We start from the raw sequence: 20,919 nt of genomic DNA on the forward strand, positions 1-20,919 counted from the left end.
TACTTTTGCCTCATGGATGGTTTTAGACATGTAATTCCCGCACTTGGTCATTCATTCCTGCCAACTTGTCTGATAACCACCCATGTTGCCTCAGCCGCCAATTGAACTGGTGCCAATTCTTCCCCTGTAGCCCGAGAAAATCCGTCAACGGCAGCCTCGAGCACTCCAACTAACTAAAAATTGTAATAGTCATGTGCAGTTATATTCTGACTCAGAAAAATTGGCCTTAGCAATGTCACTGGTTAAGGTTCCAGGTTTAGCCTTGGCTGATGGTCTGGAAATCAACCGGTTAGCTTGCAGCTTAGCCAAATGCATAAATGCCACCTCACGAGCATTGTCCTTGTTAAATAAAAAGCTGCGTGATCTAAAAGGTGCAGTTCTAGAAAACAGAGCTGGTATAGATTACCTCTTCCTTCTTCATCATTTAAGTTGTGAGACACACCAAAAGCTCTGTTGTTTTAACTTAACTGATAATGGCAATGCTGTAGATGAACAGATCAACAAGCTGCACAATATAGTAGCTAACAAAACAATAAGACAAAACAATTAGCTAAATTAGTTAACCCCTTGGCTTCCAGATCTTAGCTGGCTTGAAAGCATTGTTCATCCTAATTCTACCAGTGTTGTTCATAAAAGTTCTGTTATGTCTCTGCGTTCCTTGTCTTATGCGCTGTTTAACCAATCTGTTTTATGTCTCAGCTAATAAAACTGCTGCCCTCTATGCTCTAATAGCCCAACAAGAGGCTAAGTAATATGTATGTCACAAAAAGCTTTGTATAGTTATCAGAAATGCTATAATTGTAATGAAATTATGCATTTAAGGGGGGAATGTAGCAGCCATATCGGGGGTCAGACTAAGTAGCCTCATGCAGTCTCATGCTTCATGTTCTTGCTGAGCTCTTTCTCCCTTGAATATATTGTTGTAAGCTGACGAGACACAGGAATTCCTTATCTTGTCAAAGGTCATACAATTGTATATCTTGTTCTCTGCTGTTCTCTTCTGTTCTCTCCTTATCATGGCTACCCTATAACCCAGTTCTTGTATTATAAACAATGGTGCTAGGAGGAAAAATGTTGAGGATTGCAACCCCATGCGGGAGGGGGAGGAGGAGCCGTTTCATATGTGTCACAATGTCTATAAAACCAATGTGCTAATGTAAATCGGGGCTTCTGGCTCTTTGGAAACGATTCCAGCCTTAAGCCCGCGCGTTAAATAAAGAATCTCTTTTTCCTTCACTCCGTGGTCTCTCTGACTCTGGGTTCTGCAACATAAATGGTGCCGTGACTCGGATGTGGCAGGCTCTGAGCCAGACAGGTGGCAGTTGCCTGCTCTTGATCGCCGCACCGGGAAGACGAGCTCGGCGCATGCCTCCCTTTCTTGGCGCCACCGACCTTTTTGTCGAGTGAATGGGAGAAGGCCTGCACCGGGATCGCCCAAACGGCAGCGAGCAGCAAGAGAACCTTGAGAAGCGGAGGAAGGAACTTGAGCCCTGCCTGTATCGCAGCTGCAATTGAGTTGAAACCCACATTGGAAGCCTTCAGGAGAAAGGCAAGTATATGGGAAAAAGAGGGCCCCGCCTTTAGGGAGAAAGGCCACTGGGCAGAAAAAAAGAGGGCCCCGCCTTGTGAAGAAGGTCAGTGTTGGTGGTATACGTATACAAAAGAACCTACTCCTTGCGGGTAGAAGGGGGGCCTGATCACACCCCCGAGTGGGCGCCAGTACCTAGCACGCCAGTACTCAGTAGGAAGCTGGGGAAGCCGTTTTCCGCTCTGGTAAAAAGTGGGAAAAGTGGGTGGCAGGGACATATGGATGTAGTGGAGAGATTGATGATTGTGTGAGTGGCTACTGTGGTTTCTGACGCATACCGTTGACCGTCCGGGTGCCCAGGCCAGTAGCAAAGTGCGTGGTGTGAAAAATCCTCTTGTGTCGGCCAGTGAGACCCCTTACTCACTGACCAATTCCCATTCCCTAATTGTGTCTGTCTTCAATTTAGGAGGGAGGCTATGGGTGGTGGGGGAAGCAAACCTTGCACCCCCTTGAGATGTATGTCAAACAAAGAAATAAAAAGGTGTTTTTTTAAAGATTCAGAATAGAAAGAGAAAACAGCAAAAAGCTCAAGGTCGAGCTGAGAGGAAAAAAACAAGATCTGAGGCTGTTAATTAGAAAAATGTTGCAGGACAGTCTGGCTTTTAACAAAGCGTGGGAGCGTGAGAGTGTAAGGCCGAAGAAGTAGCTGTTAGCCTAGCGCGCCGAGAGAGGGGGGGCAGGAAAATTGCCCACAACATTCTGAGTTGTGCAACATCATCACCTCGCCTAATTGAGATGAAATCCCTAAGAAATGGAAACTGAAAATGAAGACCCAGAAGATGAAGGCAAAATAGAAAATAAAGGTGAAGAATCAGCCCCCAGAGCACAGGCTAGACCCCTCTTCGAGTGAAAAGTGTGCCATAAGACTGTCCCAAAGCAGAATGAAGCGGAAAGACCACGTTGAAGATCTCTGTCAAGGTAACCGTGTTTAGCTTTGAACTGTGTTAAAATTGCATAGAGCCTGTAGCTACTGACCATCAGCTATATGATTTCTGAAGAGCGTAACCATTAAGCTTTTGCCGTGGGATTCCCTGCAATAAAGAAATCTCACTGATTTGAGTGTCCAGTGTTACACTGCCTAAGTGTGTGTGCTAAAGAGACCGAGAAACCAGACAGCATGTTCCTGGCCAAGCCAAAATCACGCTACTGCCATGCTCCTGAAAGCTGCAATAAACTGTGTAAGCTGAAAGACCCAACCTGATTGAGAAGAAAATATTGGAGCAACTGTCTTAAAAAACAATGAGATCTGTGTAGCTGGCTGGCTGACGCTGTCAGTGATGTTACAACTTTAAATTAAGACTGTTTTCCTGTTTGAGACCCCAGCGAAGAAAGCTGACCTGAGTTATTTGTTGCCCGTGCCAAAGCAAGAATTTAGCTGCCCCGTACCTCATCGTGTCCTGTTTTAAGCTTGGGATTTACAAATACAAACAAACTGAGAAGCTTGCCTTTGAAGTCCTGCAAATCACCCCACCGCCTCCCCGAAGATTAATGGCTGCCTGAAAAATGCAAGTATAAAGCGATGCCCATCACCCCCAGCATCCTGAGTTTCGGCACTCAGTGTTTCAGTGCTTTTGTGTACCAGGTTAGAAAAGAAAAAAAAAGAGTAAGTTTTTAAAATGTCTGTGAGAGAACCTGACAGAAGTAAAATAAAATTTACAGAGGAGTTGCCCAGGTTAAAGCATCATGGCTAGAGAGCTGAGCTGTGCCGCTCTGTTTAAACAGAAGCCTTGCTAAAAAGTTAAAGGCCCTTGTCTGTCAGAAGGGGTGTAGGGCCACACTTTCCCTTTTTAAACTCATGCAAAAGTAGAGAGCCTTTGCTGGAAACATCACATCTTCATTGCCCAGAGCCGTCTCTGTTTGCTTCCATCAATGTCTGGGCTTTTTAGAGACACTCTGCACATGAACTAAAATTTTAAATTGTCACAAACTTGCCATGGACAGTGCTGTGAAGCTTTTGATAAACTTGAACTCTCATCGCTGTGGACCATGTGTCTATGTTTGTAGTCAGCTCAGTGTACAGCAGGCTGAGTTTGATCTATAACTTTTAGATTTCCTTCTGCCAGAACTCATGCAGCATAGAGTTGCCGATGCAAAAATGGTGACCTAGAACTCTGTGTGTGTGGGTATGCCCGTCCCTTGATTTTAATGAGCCCTGAGCTTTCAGCCAGAAGAGCAGTATGATTGCTGGATCTGCTCCATCATGCCTTACCATGCAAGAAGTGTTTTCCATTCATTGTGTTAAATTGCAGAAAAAGTTTGTTGCGTATATTTTATGATTTCTTAAATATCATAAAGTATATGTGATATTTGCAGATTAGTGTTAGTTGCAACTCCAAATAATACTAAGTGTGGTTCCCAATGGATGACGAAGAGAAAAGACAAAAGCAAGTAGAAAAGAAGGAATAGAGAAAGTAGCAGACAGATAGAGAAGAGAGGAAAAAAAAAAAAGAAAGAAAAGGCAAGAGGCAAAGAAAAAACATTTATAAAAAAGAAGCGTGGCCATAGTTGCCCCCAGGGTAAATTAAAAGCAGCTGATTATGCCTGGAGCTTATTACCTGGGGTAAAGTAGCCACAATAATGTAATAGTTCTTTAAGATGAAGAAAATGTAACTAGAAGGAGAAGAAGAGCCTATCCCAAATGTGTGTCAGTGGGACTAGTGTAAGGCAGAAAGGTTTAAGTAAGTAAGTTTAACTTGAAAAAGACAAATAAAGAGACAAGGCTGGTGCATGGAGCAGAAAGTTTTATATAAAAAGTTTGAAACATGATCTGCAATACAGGCAGATCAGCAAAGAAAAAGAAAGCAAAAGAAAGAAAAAATTTGTCTTCCCATACTAATGAATAAAAAGTGTTATCAAGCACTTTGAGAAGCGAAATTGTTTACAGGAAGCTGTGCCTGAGAACCAAACACTTCTAGCCTATGCTAAAAATGCTTGCTAGTGTTGTGCTGCCTCATGGGTAACATGTATGGTATAAAAACCCATTTAGCCCAATAGCTCGTGGTTCAGAGAAGCTGTCTGATCCAGCCATTAAGTATGCCTGTGTGCTGTAAGTTACCCAATAAAGTCTCCTTGTAAATAAATCCCCCCCTGCTGGAATCCCAAAACACAAGTTGGGCTAGAGCGCCTCACCCAGTATCAAACCCTGCTGTTAGAAGCCATGAAAGGCAGGTATAAAGAAGTCAATTAATATGACCAAAGTGTCTAAAGTGCTGCAAGGTGCCACCGAGGCCCCAGAGCGTACTTGGAGCATCTTTCAAATGCCTATCGCCAGTACACCCCCCTCGACCCAGAGGCCCAAGAAGACGTAAACGAAAAAAGAAAAGAAGAAGACCCAGCAGAGGCAGAAGATTCTTTAAAAAAAGAACCAGTGTGCCCAGTATGGACAAGATGGACATTAGTGGCATGAATGCCCAAATAAAATACATCAAATACACAAAGGAGAAAACCAAAGGGGCCAGAATGGGCGAAGAGGGAGACAGCTTGAGAGGGGCCGTGACATTGACTGTGAGGGGCCGTGACATTGACTTCATGATTGACACTGGAGTGGCATCAAGAGCAAGCAAACGTTAGCCTTAAACAAGAAGTCCAAACACTAAACAAAGTTCTTCAAGCCCAGCCTAGCTTTGTCTTAGAAAATAAGCCATTCCCATCACAGAAGTTCATCCTTTCCAACCAAGAGTTAAAGTATGAGTTAAAGAGGGAAAAATAACCCTTTGACTCCCAGATGGAAAGAACTCAGAACTGTCATACTTTCCACCCCCGCAGCTATGAAAGCAGCTAGAGTTAAACCCTAGATACATTGGACACGAGTCAAGAGAGCGAGAGGGGGAGAGTAGACTGTAAACAGAAATCCTGAAAATCCTTTAAAAATCATTCTGAAAAAGCAGTAAGAAGACTCAGGCTAGACCTTACTGTGGACACACCGGGAAACTGTCCCCCTGCGTACGGTCAGACCTGCAACTGGAGAATTGAAGAAGGGGACTAGACCCTACTGCAGCTTGCCAGGTGAATAGCTGCCCAGCGTACGGTCAGATCCCAAAGAAGATCAAACATGCGTGTTGTAGTGTTAGTAGTGTTGCATTGTGTTTCCTTAATAAGGTGCAAAAAGGGGGGTCTGCCCCTAGAAAAAGAAGTTTGTCCCAGTGATTTGCTGATAATTACTGGCTTCACCTGGCTAACATCACAAGAGTAAAACATTTTTGTTTGCCAAGAGGTATACCTGCAAACAGGCTTATTAGCTCTTGCCTAATACCTGTCTGTAGACATCCTGGGAAAATTCAAAAAGATACCATGTTAAGAGTTTATGGTGTAAGTTTAACTTATTCCCAAAATGCTAATTGGGGCGTGGTTGCAAAGATCCTACCCCCTACAGAGTTCACTCTACGCACCCCCATCATTGCTGAAACAAATGCTACGTGTGCACAAATGCTTAATTGTCAAAATTTTTTCCAGAAAATATAAAGCTATCCCTGGCCCCCTTCCACTGTAATAAAATTCAAAACATATCTTTTAATGATGCCCACATACTTTTGCCTCATGGATGGTTTTAGACATGTAATTCCCGCACTTGGTCATTCATTCCTGCCAACTTGTCTGATAACCACCCATGTTGCCTCAGCCGCCAATTGAACTGGTGCCAATTCTTCCCCTGTAGCCCGAGAAAATCCGTCAACGGCAGCCTCGAGCACTCCAACTAACTAAAAATTGTAATAGTCATGTGCAGTTATATTCTGACTCAGAAAAATTGGCCTTAGCAATGTCACTGGTTAAGGTTCCAGGTTTAGCCTTGGCTGATGGTCTGGAAATCAACCGGTTAGCTTGCAGCTTAGCCAAATGCATAAATGCCACCTCACGAGCATTGTCCTTGTTAAATAAAAAGCTGCGTGATCTAAAAGGTGCAGTTCTAGAAAACAGAGCTGGTATAGATTACCTCTTCCTTCTTCATCATTTAAGTTGTGAGACACACCAAAAGCTCTGTTGTTTTAACTTAACTGATAATGGCAATGCTGTAGATGAACAGATCAACAAGCTGCACAATATAGTAGCTAACAAAACAATAAGACAAAACAATTAGCTAAATTAGTTAACCCCTTGGCTTCCAGATCTTAGCTGGCTTGAAAGCATTGTTCATCCTAATTCTACCAGTGTTGTTCATAAAAGTTCTGTTATGTCTCTGCGTTCCTTGTCTTATGCGCTGTTTAACCAATCTGTTTTATGTCTCAGCTAATAAAACTGCTGCCCTCTATGCTCTAATAGCCCAACAAGAGGCTAAGTAATATGTATGTCACAAAAAGCTTTGTATAGTTATCAGAAATGCTATAATTGTAATGAAATTATGCATTTAAGGGGGGAATGTAGCAGCCATATCGGGGGTCAGACTAAGTAGCCTCATGCAGTCTCATGCTTCATGTTCTTGCTGAGCTCTTTCTCCCTTGAATATATTGTTGTAAGCTGACGAGACACAGGAATTCCTTATCTTGTCAAAGGTCATACAATTGTATATCTTGTTCTCTGCTGTTCTCTTCTGTTCTCTCCTTATCATGGCTACCCTATAACCCAGTTCTTGTATTATAAACAATGGTGCTAGGAGGAAAAATGTTGAGGATTGCAACCCCATGCGGGAGGGGGAGGAGGAGCCGTTTCATATGTGTCACAATGTCTATAAAACCAATGTGCTAATGTAAATCGGGGCTTCTGGCTCTTTGGAAACGATTCCAGCCTTAAGCCCGCGCGTTAAATAAAGAATCTCTTTTTCCTTCACTCCGTGGTCTCTCTGACTCTGGGTTCTGCAACATAAATGGTGCCGTGACTCGGATGTGGCAGGCTCTGAGCCAGACAGGTGGCAGTTGCCTGCTCTTGATCGCCGCACCGGGAAGACGAGCTCGGCGCATGCCTCCCTTTCTTGGCGCCACCGACCTTTTTGTCGAGTGAATGGGAGAAGGCCTGCACCGGGATCGCCCAAACGGCAGCGAGCAGCAAGAGAACCTTGAGAAGCGGAGGAAGGAACTTGAGCCCTGCCTGTATCGCAGCTGCAATTGAGTTGAAACCCACATTGGAAGCCTTCAGGAGAAAGGCAAGTATATGGGAAAAAGAGGGCCCCGCCTTTAGGGAGAAAGGCCACTGGGCAGAAAAAAAGAGGGCCCCGCCTTATGAAGAAGGTCAGTGTTGGTGGTATACGTATACAAAAGAACCTACTCCTTGCGGGTAGAAGGGGGGCCTGATCACACCCCCGAGTGGGCGCCAGTACCTAGCACGCCAGTACTCAGTAGGAAGCTGGGGAAGCCGTTTTCCGCTCTGGTAAAAAGTGGGAAAAGTGGGTGGCAGGGACATATGGATGTAGTGGAGAGATTGATGATTGTGTGAGTGGCTACTGTGGTTTCTGACGCATACCGTTGACCGTCCGGGTGCCCAGGCCAGTAGCAAAGTGCGTGGTGTGAAAAATCCTCTTGTGTCGGCCAGTGAGACCCCTTACTCACTGACCAATTCCCATTCCCTAATTGTGTCTGTCTTCAATTTAGGAGGGAGGCTATGGGTGGTGGGGGAAGCAAACCTTGCACCCCCTTGAGATGTATGTCAAACAAAGAAATAAAAAGGTGTTTTTTTAAAGATTCAGAATAGAAAGAGAAAACAGCAAAAAGCTCAAGGTCGAGCTGAGAGGAAAAAAACAAGATCTGAGGCTGTTAATTAGAAAAATGTTGCAGGACAGTCTGGCTTTTAACAAAGCGTGGGAGCGTGAGAGTGTAAGGCCGAAGAAGTAGCTGTTAGCCTAGCGCGCCGAGAGAGGGGGGGGCAGGAAAATTGCCCACAACATTCTGAGTTGTGCAACATCATCACCTCGCCTAATTGAGATGAAATCCCTAAGAAATGGAAACTGAAAATGAAGACCCAGAAGATGAAGGCAAAATAGAAAATAAAGGTGAAGAATCAGCCCCCAGAGCTGATGTTCTGATGTTCAGCCAGAATCTGGCTTCCTGTCACTTGAGCCCATTATTCCATGTCCTGCACTCTGGGATGATCAAGAAGAGATCCTGGCCTTCCTCTCTGGGACAACCTTTCAAGTACTTGAAGAGTGCTATCATATCTCCCCTCAGTCTTCTCTTCTCAAGGTTAAACATGCCCAGTTCTTTCAGTCTCTCTTCATAGGGCTTTGTTTCCAGTCCCCTGATCATCTTTGTTGCCCTCCTCCAAACCCTCTCCAGTTTGACTGCATCCTTCTTAAAGTGTGGTGCCCAGAACTGGACACAGTACTCCAGAAGAGGCCTAGCCAGAGCTGAGTAGAGGGGAACTAGTACTTCCCGGGATTTGGAAGCTATGCTTCTACTAATGCAGCCCAAAAGAGCATTGGCCTTTTGGCAGCCACATCACATCGTTGGCTCATCTTCAGCTTGTGATCCACAACAATTCCAAGATCCTTCTCGCTTGTAGTGTTGTTGAGCCACGTATCCCCCATCTTGTAACTGTGCATTTGGTTTCTTTTTCCTAGGTGCAGAACTTGGCATTTATCCCTATTCAATGTCATTCTGTTGTTTTCTGCCCAGCGCTCCAGTCTATCCAGATCACTTTGAATTTTGTTTCTGTCTTCCAAAGTATTAGCTATCCCGCCCAATTTGGTGTCATCTGCAAATTTGATCAGCATTCCCTGCACCTCCTCCTCCAAGTCATGAATACAAATGTTGAAGAGCACTGGGCCCAGGACTGAGCCCTGCGGTACCCCACTCGTTACCTCTCCCCAGTTGGAGAAGGTCCCATTGATAAGCACTCTTTGAGTCCGATTCTGTAGCCAACTGTGGATCCACCGGGTCATTGTTTCATCTAGCCCACTTTGAGCTAGTTTGCTCATCAGGAGATCATGGGGCACTTTGTCGAAAGCTTTGATGAAGTCAAGGTATATGATGTCTACAGCTTTCCCACGGTCTACAAGGGAGGTGACTTGATCAAAAAATGAGATCCGATTTGTCTGGCAGGACTTGTTTTTGACAAATCCATGTTGGCTTGGAGTAATCACGGCATTGTTGTCAAGGTGCTTCCAGATGGATTGCTTTATCATCTAACATCACCTTGCTGACAAAGGTTCGTATAATCAAAGCTATGGTTTTCCCAGTAGTAACGTATGGCTGTGGGAGCTGGACTATAAGGAAGGCTGAGCGCCAAAGACTTGATGCCTTCGAACTGTGGTGCTGGAGAAGACTTACAAGTCCCCTGGACTGCAAGGAGGTCAAATCAGTCCATCCTAAAGGAAATCAACCCTGAGTGCTCATTGGAAGGACAGATAGTGAAGCTGAAGCTCAAATATTTTGGCCACCTAATGTGAAGAGAAAACTCCCTGGAAAAGACCCTGATGCTGGGAAAGATTGAAGGCAAAAGGAGAAGGGGACGGCAGAGGATGAGATGGCTGGATAGCATCACCGATGCAATGAATATGAACTTGAGCACACGCCGGCAGAGAGCGGAGTACAAGAAGGCCTGGCGTGCTATGGCCCATGGGGTCACGAAGAGTCGGACACGACTGAACAACAACAGGCTTTGCACTGGAGAAGCGATTCAAAGTGATGGCAGGAGCCAAGGCCTAGTCCCTGAACATTTTCCCTGTTCCAGACCCTGGCACACGCGAAGCACAGGGTGCCTCCGAGAATGTCCAGAGTGCACTTCCCTCACCACCGTGGTAGCCACAGCTGGCGTCCATGCATCCGGAATGAGGCGGAAAGGGAGGCCGCGGCTTCTCGGAGGTTTGCGCTCCGGCGTCTGCGCGCCCCCTCGGAAATGCCCTTGTGCCTTCAGCGCTGGTCAGGGAAGGGCCGCTCCTGGGGCGGGATGCGCCCCACCCTTGCGTTCTGCGGAGGGGCGGATTCTCGCCCGGGCCCCTGCCGGAGGGCGAGCCCGAGCCAGGCGGGGCGCGCGCGGCTCGTGCGGGCTGCCTCGCCTCGTCTTGCCGCCAGCGAGGGGACGCTGCTCTGGCCCGGCGGCAGCGGCGCGGGGGCTGGAAGCTGCCGCTCCGCGATCGCCACGGGCCCGCCGGCTCGCCGGGCCTCCCCGTCCAGCGAGCGGGCCCGCCGGAGGGCCGGCGGCGCCCTGCCCGCCCCTCGGGGCGGGCGGGGCCTCGCGCGTCACCGCCGGCGGGGCGCGGCGAGCGCGGCGCATAAGAGCCGCGGCGCGGCGCACGGCCGCAGGCGCGCGCCGGCCCTCGGTGCGGAGCGAGAGCCGCGGCGCGAGGGGCGGGCGAGCCATGCGGGAGCTGCGCCGGAGCGCCTGCCGGGTGAGTGCCGCGCCTCGCGGGGGCCCGGCTCCGGGCGCGGGCGGCGCCCTCCGTGGCCAGGCCGCCGCGCTGGGCAGAGCGGCGCCCATCGAGGCTCGTCCCGGGCGGGACGGGCAAGAGAGGGCCCGGGCCCCGAGAGGCCTCTCCGCGGCGGGCGGGGGTCTGGGGCGCAGCGGAGGCGCGTGGGCTCCGGCCTCGCCTCCCGGGGAGAGGGGCCGTGGCCGTGGCGGAGCCCTGCTGTGCTGCGGAAGGCCCGGGTTCGGTCCCGGCGGCATCCTCGGGCAGGGCTGGGGCAGCTCCGGCTTGCAACCCGCGGGAGCCCTGCTGCCAGTCCGTGTCGACGGTGCTGGGCTGGACGGACCGGTGGCCCGAGCCGCTGTGATCAGCTCCCGATGTTCGGCGCGCCGTCCTATCCATGCGCAAAGCCGACGTCCGTGGTGTTCGAGCGGCGTGATCTGAGTAAAGTTGTCACTGGCTTCTGCCTCGGATTGGCATCTTCCGGCGTGGAAGTTTTGCTTTCTATGTGTTGGGACCAGTCATGATTACCTGGTGGTATGCACTCTGCCCATGTTCAGAGGCGACCTCATCCTGATTTATTACATGACAAGTCTTGGTGTGACGCGCTTTGGCCGTGAAAATTGGTGCTGGGACTCATGAAATCCTTCCTCTGAAGCCTTTCTCTCCCCGCCCCCCTCGGTGTATGGAGCACTCAGAATGCGTCACTCATGCAGTTGTATCGTGGGAACCAGCGCCGCTTGCAATGCGAGAGTCTGGCTGTAAAGTGTGAAGCGTGTGATTACGATTCAGGTTTCGAAGCAGCCAGCAGTGGCCCAAAGACCTTTGCTAGTGGGAGGAGGGGTCTGCTCAGCATTGCGTGCCCCCAGTCTCTGTGGTCCCCCTTCGGGTCCTTGGGGTGCCACCGCTTGTGTTGGGCTCTGTGGCTTCTGCTGTGTTCTCTTCCCCAAAGTTTATGCTAATTGGTTGTTCTAGGGGAGAGCCACTGCCCATAAATAGGTTATGGGGTTATGCCCTGGTGGGGTGGTGATGCTGCAAATGGGAGTCCTTCCCGAGCAGGGGCTTGTGCCCGCAAAACTTGGGCGGGCCTTTGGTTGCAGCTGCCCCTGGCATGCCCCAGTTTCCCCTGCATAAATGCACGGCCTCTTCTCTCCTGCAGGCTTGGCACATGCGGAGTGTTCACTAAAAGACAGGTGGAAAACTTGGTGCCAGTGGCTCGTGGCACTGCCTGCAGCCTCCCCTGTGCCAGCCAGCAGAACCTGTCAGGGCACTTGGAAACGCTGAGGTTTCTCCCACTGCCATTTCCCGTGAAGATCTCTCCCTGCTCTTCCTCCCCTCTGGTCTGGGGAGCTGTCCCACCAAAGTGGGGGCAGTTGGGAGCAGACGTTGCTAAGGGAGACGGGTGCAGCCCAGGTGAGGCACCGATCTGGCCAATCTGGCTGGGCAATTCTGGGGAGGGAGGGGATTGCTGGCTAAGGAGGGAGGGTTGTGCTCTGAGGTGCATTGCATGGCCACCAAGGGCCCTCAGTGACCCACAAAACTGACCCACAAAGCTCTGTTGCAAAAGGGGGGGCTGAAGCTTGCCTGGAGATAGAGAGAGAGAGGTATGCTGTGTATGCTCAGAAGCAGCCTCCCTGAATTCTGGCTCGTTCTGTTTAGGATTGGGGCACTGGAAGTGGGTTCTGGCACTGAACTCAGCCCTGGGGCCCTGGTGGTCTGTGACCCCAAAGCAGCCGCCCCTTGCCCAAGAGAGTGTCTTAAGGCATGGCTGAGAGGAGCCGCATCGGCTCGCCAGCGGAAGGGGCTGGCCCAAGCGTTGGAGAATCCCCCCCAGGGCCAGCACCCCTTGGTCCCCTCTTTTCCTCTTTTTAACTTAGTGATGGTCATCCCTGACATTTACTAACTGAGGATGATTTTGAACATGCACAGAGTGCCATTCACCAGCTGCCTTACTGAAGTCCCCCAAGCAGCTCTATGCCACCTGGGTGGAAGGCTTGGCTTCTATGCAGGTATGAACCCCAGCACCCTTTTGGCCTTGGAAACCCTGCACACCTGGTTTGCTTCTGAGCTGCAGCTCAGTCAGTAAAACCCCAGCATGTGCTCACAGTGGAAACTCTGCATCATGCTGTGGTTTCTGCTGCCAGTGGTGGTGGAGTGGGGTGGAGATGCTTTCCAGTGAGGCAAGATGCTGCCGGTGCATGGCGGATGTGGGGCCGTGAGCCAGGAGGGCGAAATCAGGAGGGCACCAGCTTGGCAGGGGAAGTCCAGCACAGGGGTGCACATCCCAGGGAGGGCTGCACAGGGCAGAGGAGTCCTGCCTCCTTGCTTTCTCTGGCTCGCTCTGCTCAAGGTGCCCTCTCTGGGGGGGGGGGGAACCTGGGGGCATTGGCGAGGCTTTTTCAGGAGCGGCTCCAAAGCTTTGGAACAGATTGCCAGTGGGGTGCCTGCACAAAGCCCTTTCTGCTTTCCATTGTTCAGCCTCAGCCTTCCCCAACCTGGCTGTTCTGGCTGGGAATGATGGGGCTTGCAGTTGCCCAACACACCTGGAGGGTGCCAGATTGGGGGAGGCTGCGCTATGAAAATAAAGCCCGTTGTTTAGTTGAGGTGTGGTGACATCTTTGCTCCAAGTTCTGCTTGCCTCGGCGTCCCCGTCTCCATTTCAGCCTGCCAGACCCCTGACCTTCCCTGGAAGTGTGTGTGCGCACGCAGCGGGGATGGAGTGGGGAAGCCCAGGAGTCTGCGCTGCTCGTCATCCTCCTTGCCAGCACAGCTGCCTCTCGGTGTACTTGCAAAACTTGGCTTCTCCGTCTAACGTGTAGGGACTGTAAGCTGGGCCCCTTCGGCCCCCGCCTTGGGACGCATGAAGTGGGCGCCACGTCTCACTGGGCCTGGGATCAAATTGGCGGTGCTGGGCTGGCCCATTGGCCCCCGGCAGGCCCCCTTGGCCCTTCCTGGCAGGGCTGTCGGGCCTCCTTCAGCCTGAGGCCTGTTTTGGAGACGGGCCAGAGGCAAAGGGCGGGGCCGGAACGCCAGCCTCTTGCTGCCTGTGCCTGCCTCGGGAGGGGCCATTCAGCCCTTTGGGATGGGGGGCGACCACAGGAGCCGCCTGGTGATGTGGGGAGGGGCTGTGCGCCCTCCCCTCCAGCCGAGGTCTGAGAACCCTGTGTCATGACCCTTCTAGCTGTGCCCTTCTGGCGCCAGCTTCTCAGGACAGCCTCATGTCTGGGTCATGGAAGGCCAGCTGGACACACCGTCGCCTAGGGTGCAGTGCTGGAGCCTCAGAATCGGAGGAGGATGCCTCTGACCATATGCAGAGTGCCTTTTTGCTCACCCTGAGGAACAGTTGGGTGCTCACAGCTGGGGTGAGGGGACACAGCTTCCGGGCCAAAGCAGCATGGGCCCTGCCCTCCCTCCTAGCAATGTTGGGCATGGTGGGACGCCAAGGGTCCTGTCACACTCCTGTAATGCGTAGAGTCTCCTCCCCCTGTTAAGGAAATGCCCAAGGCAGGTCAGGTTGAACAGTCAGAAATTTATTAAGGCACATCACAGCTGACGGAGAGACAGACGAAACTGTGTCTCACCAAATAAAAAGGAACAGGATACTTTTGTACAGACTGGAAGCTGGAGAACAAGGAAAACACACGACGCATGCTCAGGAGCTACTTTAGCTCAGCAACAGTCTTGTCAGCACAGTGGCCTGCTTATCTTTAGGGAGAAGCTACTTTGGCAGATAGGAATTCCTTGCTTATGATGAGCAAGCTACAATTCCCTCCTTATGGTCAGACCCAGACACACGCCCTCAACCCCATCAGGCCCCGTGGTTGGTTGCTTGAGCCAAACCACTCCAGAGGCCTGGTCAGGCCGACCTTGGCCCCCCAAAGCAGCCTGCTGCACCTCAGTCCTGTCCCGCGGGTGTCTTGGGAGCTCATCAGCAGTTAGGGTGCGCCCTGTTTCTTGCTGCTGTTGTGTGGGCGATGCGGGCCTTTTGGCATTCCTCGCACACGAGGAACTTGGAGACCGAAGCGCCCCTCGTGAGCTTGACTGGAGGGCAGCTGCGAGGGCCCCAGGGAGGGGGAGAAGAGCGGGCTCGGAGGAGGCACCGCGAGCACCTGCGTGCGCTGGCCGCTGCACAGCACCCCAGGCTCTACATCTGCACTGCTGCTAGCTTTGATCTTCGCAGTCGTGCCCAGCTTCTGTCGCAGTCGTGCCCAGCAACTAGTGGCGAAGGGGGCTTGATAAGGAAGCAGGACTGAAGGAGAATCAGGGGAAGCTGGGCTGAAGGGAGGGTTCTCCCCCTCCTCCTCTGCAGCAGCCCTGGTCCTGGATATCAGCTGCCTGATAGGGGAGGGAACCCAGGGGGCCTGGCTCCCACTCAGCCCACCCTCACCCGCCCAGCCAAACCCTTGGGCCAGAAGAGGTGGGGCCGGCCGTGCTTTGTCCGTGGCCTGCCCTGGAGGTCCCCCGCTTCAGGCCTCTTGGCAGAGTTATACGCCGCTGGTGCTGAGGCCAGCAAGGGCCGGGAACACACTCCCAGGCCCACCCCTCGGGGCCGCACAAATCTCCCCCCGCCCCAGTCTTGCAAGAGAGGCCAGCTTAGATGGCGGAGAAGCAGAGGCCTCCTTCAGGCTCCTTGGCGAAGACGAGGAAGCAGCTGCTGGTGCTGCTGGAATCCAGCCTGGCACTCTCCTGAGCGACGGGGTGCGCTCAGTTGGTGGCAGCCAGCACCTGGCGGCGCAACAGCCCCCATAACTCGCTCCTGCTTGTTCCCGTTCAGCATCCCATGTGCACAGAGGAGGGCTGTTGGGTTGCCTGTTGGCGAACTAGCTTCAGCACTTCAGGCAGAGGAGGGTGGCGGCCACCTTGGGCCCAGGGGCGCTGGGGAGACGGGCAGACGTGATGCTGGGAGTCCTGCGGCTGCCGACCAGGGCCTGGAGGTGAGGCAGGGGTTCCCTTGCTTTGCAGCAGCCCAGGGTGGCTTTCTTTGCTGAGGACCATCCAAGATCTTCACCAGTCTCGTGGCTTGTGGGGAGGGTCTGCAGAGGGGAAGGCCTTGACGTGATCTCGATTTTGTTAGTCTAGAAGGAAGATGGCGGCAGCAAAATGCTTGACAGAAGCTTCTGACGTTATGAACAGAGCAGGGAGGGTGAACGGTAAACACCCTCTAAAATCCTGTCCAAGGCACACTAATGGAAACAGTGTTTCCATCTAGTACAGAAACCGCAGACATTATTGTTGCAGGACATTTAGTTTTTACAGTTGTATCTTAACTTTCCTTCAGGGAAACACGCATGGTGCCCCCCCATTTTATCCTCACAACAGCCCTGTGAGGTAGGTGAGAGACCGTATGACTGGCTCAAGGCCTCGCAGTGAGTTTCATGACTGAGGAGGAATTTGAAGCTGGGTCTCCCCATTCCCCCTTCTCCAGCCACCGCACCACGTTGTCATGCTGGTGATGGCCACCTGCATCCCAGTGGCCTGGCCTGCCGCTCTGCTCCACAGCAGCAGCAGGGATGAGGCAGCCACTGTCCCGCCATGCAGCTGGGACATCGCACCGAGCCTCTGGGGGCGGAGTGAGGTGGAAAGGGACCGCGCTGCCATCCCTCACTGCCCAGCAGCTGGCTCCTTGATGGGCTCGGGCGGGGGCCCCTGTTCCGTGTCAGAGCAGTCCTGGCTGTGTGTGACCAAAGTTTGCCCGGGAGCGGCATGTTCCGTCATGCAGCGCTGCCTGCTTAACCCACACATCTCAGCAGGGCTCGAAGTGTGATGGAGCCGTGTGTTCTCCAACTGACACACTCACACACTTTGCTCTTCCCAGTGACTTGTCGAAAGGGGTCACTCCCCCTCCCTCCAATTAACTTGCATGCTCTTTCCTTTTCTCCTTGGACCACCCCCCAAAGGCTTGGGGTCTTCTTTGGAGCAGCTGTGGAAGGGTGCTCCCCAGCCACTCACTGTGTGTTCTCTTTGCTTTGATCTGCAGAATAAGCCGTGGAAGAAGCTGAAAAACATGGTGCATTGGTCTCCATGTGTCGTGTCCTTCCGAAAACGCTACCCGTGGGTGCAGCTTGCTGGCCATGCAGGTAGCCATGGTGGCGAAAAGTGTGTGTGGTGGGGTGGGGGCTTTACAAGTTGCCATAGGGAGCACGTGCATGATGGTGTTTTCTTCAGGGGCAGCGGGTAGATATCGGGAGCCAATGGAAGGGATGTAAGCAGGCAGTGCCGTAGCTGATACCCGAGGCATCCCACCCAGGCACTTTTCCTCTAGGCGAGTTAAGAGCAACTACTGAAATTGCAAGTTCTTACTGCTCAGAAGCCATGGGGCAAAAACCCTGTTGGCTGTCCAGTGTCAGAAGTCTCCCATCTTTCTTTCATCTCCCCCAATTTGCAGTATTTAATACGTGAATACACTGTAGTGTTAAAGAGTACAAGTAGACAGGCCCAGTGAAAAAGTGCTGTAGTACCAGCCTGCTGCCCTTATTAAGCCTCTGAGCAAGCCAGTATCCAGATATTCATTGGTCCTTTTGAAAACATGCTTAATTTATCCAAACGAAAAAAGAAAACAACATCACTTTGCTGTTATTTGGATAAATGCCAATATGTGTTTCAGAGATTGGTGCTGAGGCTCAGGGGTTCTACCAGTCCAAGCTAGTTTTGCTACTGGGTATCAGCAAGGCCTGATTTGAGCTCACTGACCTTACTGGATTGCTGTGCGACAGGAACCCGAGAGACACGAGGGGGACGTTGGAAGCCCAAGGACCCCGGTGCCGCCTCCCCACCCGCTACCTTCTCTCCCCTCTGCAGGCAGCTTCAAGGCGGGGGAGTTTGGGCGCATCTTGAAGAAGTATTGCCCCAGTGAGCAGCAGTGCCTGGAGCGCTTGGTGCATGACACGCTGCAGCCCTATGTCCCGGCGTACTATGGCGTAGTGGAGCATGACGGGGAATCCTATATCCAGATGGAGGACTTGCTGTGTGGCTTTGATGCCCCATCCGTCATGGACTGCAAAATGGGAGTCAGGTAACCCTGCTTGCCTCCCTTCAGCTGGGAATGTCCGACCAGCCCAGGCGGCTACAGCTGAAAGGCCATCTAGTCTGACCCCCTCCAGAGACAGTGTGCCGCATCAATGACGTTGTGCTTCTCTTCTCCTGGCCCTGCATAGGACATACCTCGAGGAGGAGTTAGAGAAGGCAAGGCAGCAGCCCTGCCCGCGCAGGGACATGTATGACAAGATGGTCGCTGTAGATCCAGCAGCTCCCACAACCGAGGAGCACGCAAAGTGCGGGGTCCTGAAGCCTCGCTACATGCAGTGGAGGGAGACACTCAGCTCAACCACCACCCTTGGCTTCCGCATTGAGGGTATCAAGGTGAGGGGCAGGAGGGGTGAGTGTGCAGAGGGCAGGGCAGGGGAGGAAGCTGCCAGGGCTATTCCCACGAAAGCACTCACGTGCGTGCAAGAAATTCAGCAGCAAACCACACCGACACAGCTGCCTGTGCTTGTAGGTCTCCAGCCAAGGACACTAATCGACATGCTTTCCCCTGCTGCTGCTGCTGCCGCCACCTAGGGTGGGGACACTGCATAGAGCACAAGACTTGGCGCAGCATAGGGGACCCCCCCCCCCAATAGTGTAGCGGCCCCTGTGTTGGCATGTCCCTTTTCCTGTGCTCATCCTCAGATCCTGGTGGCAAAGGGTTGCTTTAAGGCTCTCCCGACAGTCTGGCCGACTTTCTTTCCTCTTCTCGCCCTTCCCAGAAAGCCGATGGCACTTGCAACACCAGCTTTAAGAAGACCCGGCAGCCAGAGCAAGTGGTGCAGGCCTTCTGGGACTTTGTGGACGGAGACAAAAGCATTCTGGTGAGGATGCCGCTTCTGCACAGGGGCAGCTGGCACGCCTTCCATCGCTGGGGGACAGGAGTTTTTGTAGGGGTTGGGACCCATCTACTGCTTTCCAGAGGCACAGTTAGAAAGGATGTGGGGATGTGGCCTGCCTTTTCAAGCTCCTGGAGGAACCGCTCAAGGGAGCTCTGCCACCAAAATCTGGCCCCTCCAAATGGCTATCCAAACCACAGCCCCATTAGTTGATGCTGCACTGGGCTGTGGGCAACAGATGCCTCCTTTCCCCTGCAGGCCTGTGGCTGTCTTGCTTCCTAACATGGGCTCCTCTCTCCCTAGACAAGCTACCTGGAGCGTCTGCGGGAAGTGAGGCTGGCACTTGAACAGTCGGAGTTCTTCAAGGTGCACGAGGTGGGTGTCCTTCTGTGGGGCGAGTGGGAGCCTTCCTGGGGCACCTGCTGGGCTGCTGGCGGTAGATGGGGAGCTCCACAAGGGCGACTCCTCTGCTGCACCAGCACAGTGACTGGCTGCCCCTTGGCCTCCCTATCCGCGCCTCGGCCTCCATGCCTGTTGCTGAATTCTCTCTCGGCTCCAGGTGGTGGGCAGCTCCCTGCTCTTCGTCCACGACCACACAGGCCTGGCCCGGGTCTGGATGATCGACTTTGGCAAGACGGTCCCGCTGCCCGAGAAGCAGACCCTGACACACCGGCTGCCGTGGATGGAAGGGAACCGTGAGGACGGCTACCTCTGGGGCTTGGACAACCTTGTTGCAATCTTAGAGAGCATGCTGGGAGAGTGACCAAGCTGTAGCCCACGGGGCACCCCGATGCAACCAAAGACGAGGACTGCACCGCCGGCCTGGTCTGGGTGGCTCTGCTTTTAATTTATTCAGCCAGATATGCTACCAAACCTAGGGAACTCTGAGAAAGCCTGGAGCAGAACTGGTGCCACTCAGGCCATCTTCCAGAAGCACCTCCGTTCCTGCTCATGACTTCACTGGCAGTAGCCTTTTGAAGGGGCCTTGGTTTGGCACAGAGTTGCTGCATCTCAAAGCGATTTATTCTAGTGATGGACGTGGTTCAGACCTGAGCTCTGCTCTGGGGGTTCCTATGTCCCTGGAGAGCCACTGTGTGATGGAGAGACTTCTGGGGACCACAAAGGGCTTGCCACAGGAACCAGAACTGAGTGGAGATTCTCAGGATGCCCAGTTTAGAAGCAGACTTTGACTGGTGTGTTGACTGTAGCATTTCTAAAACAAGACATCTCTCAAGAGCTTCTTAACTAAGACACTGGAAAAGAAGAGGGGGGGGGGTGCTTATCTAATGCTCCTCCCCAAATAAGCCCCAGCCACATCAAAAACATGGCATGTCGTCCTGACAAAACATTTGGTTTCTCTTGGGCAGGTGGGGTGCATAGAGATAAAGAGAAACTGTGAATCTTGAACAGTTAACTTGCCTGGGATCTAAATAACTTACTTTTTGCCAAGGCAAGGGGAACCAAACCGTCTGGCGCCTCTGCAGGTTAGACAAGAGCCACTTCTCAGTTCCCTAGAGATTAGGGTTTTCAAACTGCTTTGGCATTGCCAGGCTGCCTATTTTATGGTGCTGAATTTGGGACAGTCGTAAAAAAAGGAAAAATCTCTTGGGTAGAATCTCCCACTGGACTTTTTCAGAGTGGTGAGGAAACCATATGCTCAGCTTCACCCCACTGAAGAAGGGAGCAGCTTTCCTATTAACATGTGTTTTTGTGTGTGTGTGTAAATTTTAAGATGTTGAAACTTTTTTTAAAAGGACACGACTAAATGCCATGTGTACTGTGCCTTTTTTTTATCTTCTTTCAAACGTGAATTTGAAGAGTTAAGGGTGACTTAACTCTTTCAAGAAAAGCTCATTATGGTAGGGCCAAGTAGCCCAGCCCATGACCTGCCACAGGGGTAGCGGGCCACCTCTCTCCCACCACCCCAGCTGCCATATTTCCTTAAGCTGCTTTAGAGGCACATGCTTTAGAGGCACAGTGCTGGAAGAGAACCTGTCAGCCAAGACAGGGGCCCTGGCAGCAGTTGTGACCGCCAAAGAGGGCGAGACATGGCTGGCCAGACCTCACTCCTGTCCCAGCAAGGCACTTTCTCCAAACAGCCTCCTGTGGGCTGGTCCATCTATGTGTTGATTTTAATTGCACATCTCCGCTGCTGAGGTTTCAAAGATCCCAGCAGGGAGGGGCTGGTAGGTCACCCTGGC

At 52.1% G+C, this 20,919-nt stretch overlaps 1 protein-coding gene across 3 annotated transcripts in view; it reads left to right on the forward strand.

Moving 5' to 3' along the window:
- LOC146337413 (inositol-trisphosphate 3-kinase C-like) overlaps positions 1-20,321 on the forward strand; it is a 56,069-nt gene extending 35,748 nt beyond the window's left edge. The window contains exons 1-7 of one of the 3 annotated variants that reach the window (XM_084814545.1): positions 9,840-10,841; positions 16,834-16,933; positions 17,655-17,868; positions 18,011-18,215; positions 18,602-18,703; positions 19,022-19,093; positions 19,278-20,321. In XM_084814545.1, the coding sequence (XP_084670671.1) occupies positions 9,927-10,841; positions 16,834-16,933; positions 17,655-17,868; positions 18,011-18,215; positions 18,602-18,703; positions 19,022-19,093; positions 19,278-19,481 (1,812 nt within the window). In that variant the 5' untranslated portion in view covers positions 9,840-9,926 and the 3' untranslated portion in view covers positions 19,482-20,321. Of the gene's footprint in view, positions 1-9,839; positions 10,842-16,833; positions 16,934-17,654; positions 17,869-18,010; positions 18,216-18,601; positions 18,704-19,021 lie in introns of those variants that run through there. The other 2 variants (XM_084814546.1, XM_084814543.1) reach the window with 2 other exon arrangements.
- The last annotated feature ends 598 nt before the right edge of the window (positions 20,322-20,919 follow it).

Source organism: Heloderma suspectum, chromosome 10 (genome assembly GCF_057233095.1).
Source record: "Heloderma suspectum isolate Gila_16-S chromosome 10, 16-S_ref, whole genome shotgun sequence".
Classification (NCBI taxonomy): domain Eukaryota; kingdom Metazoa; phylum Chordata; class Lepidosauria; order Squamata; family Helodermatidae; genus Heloderma; species Heloderma suspectum.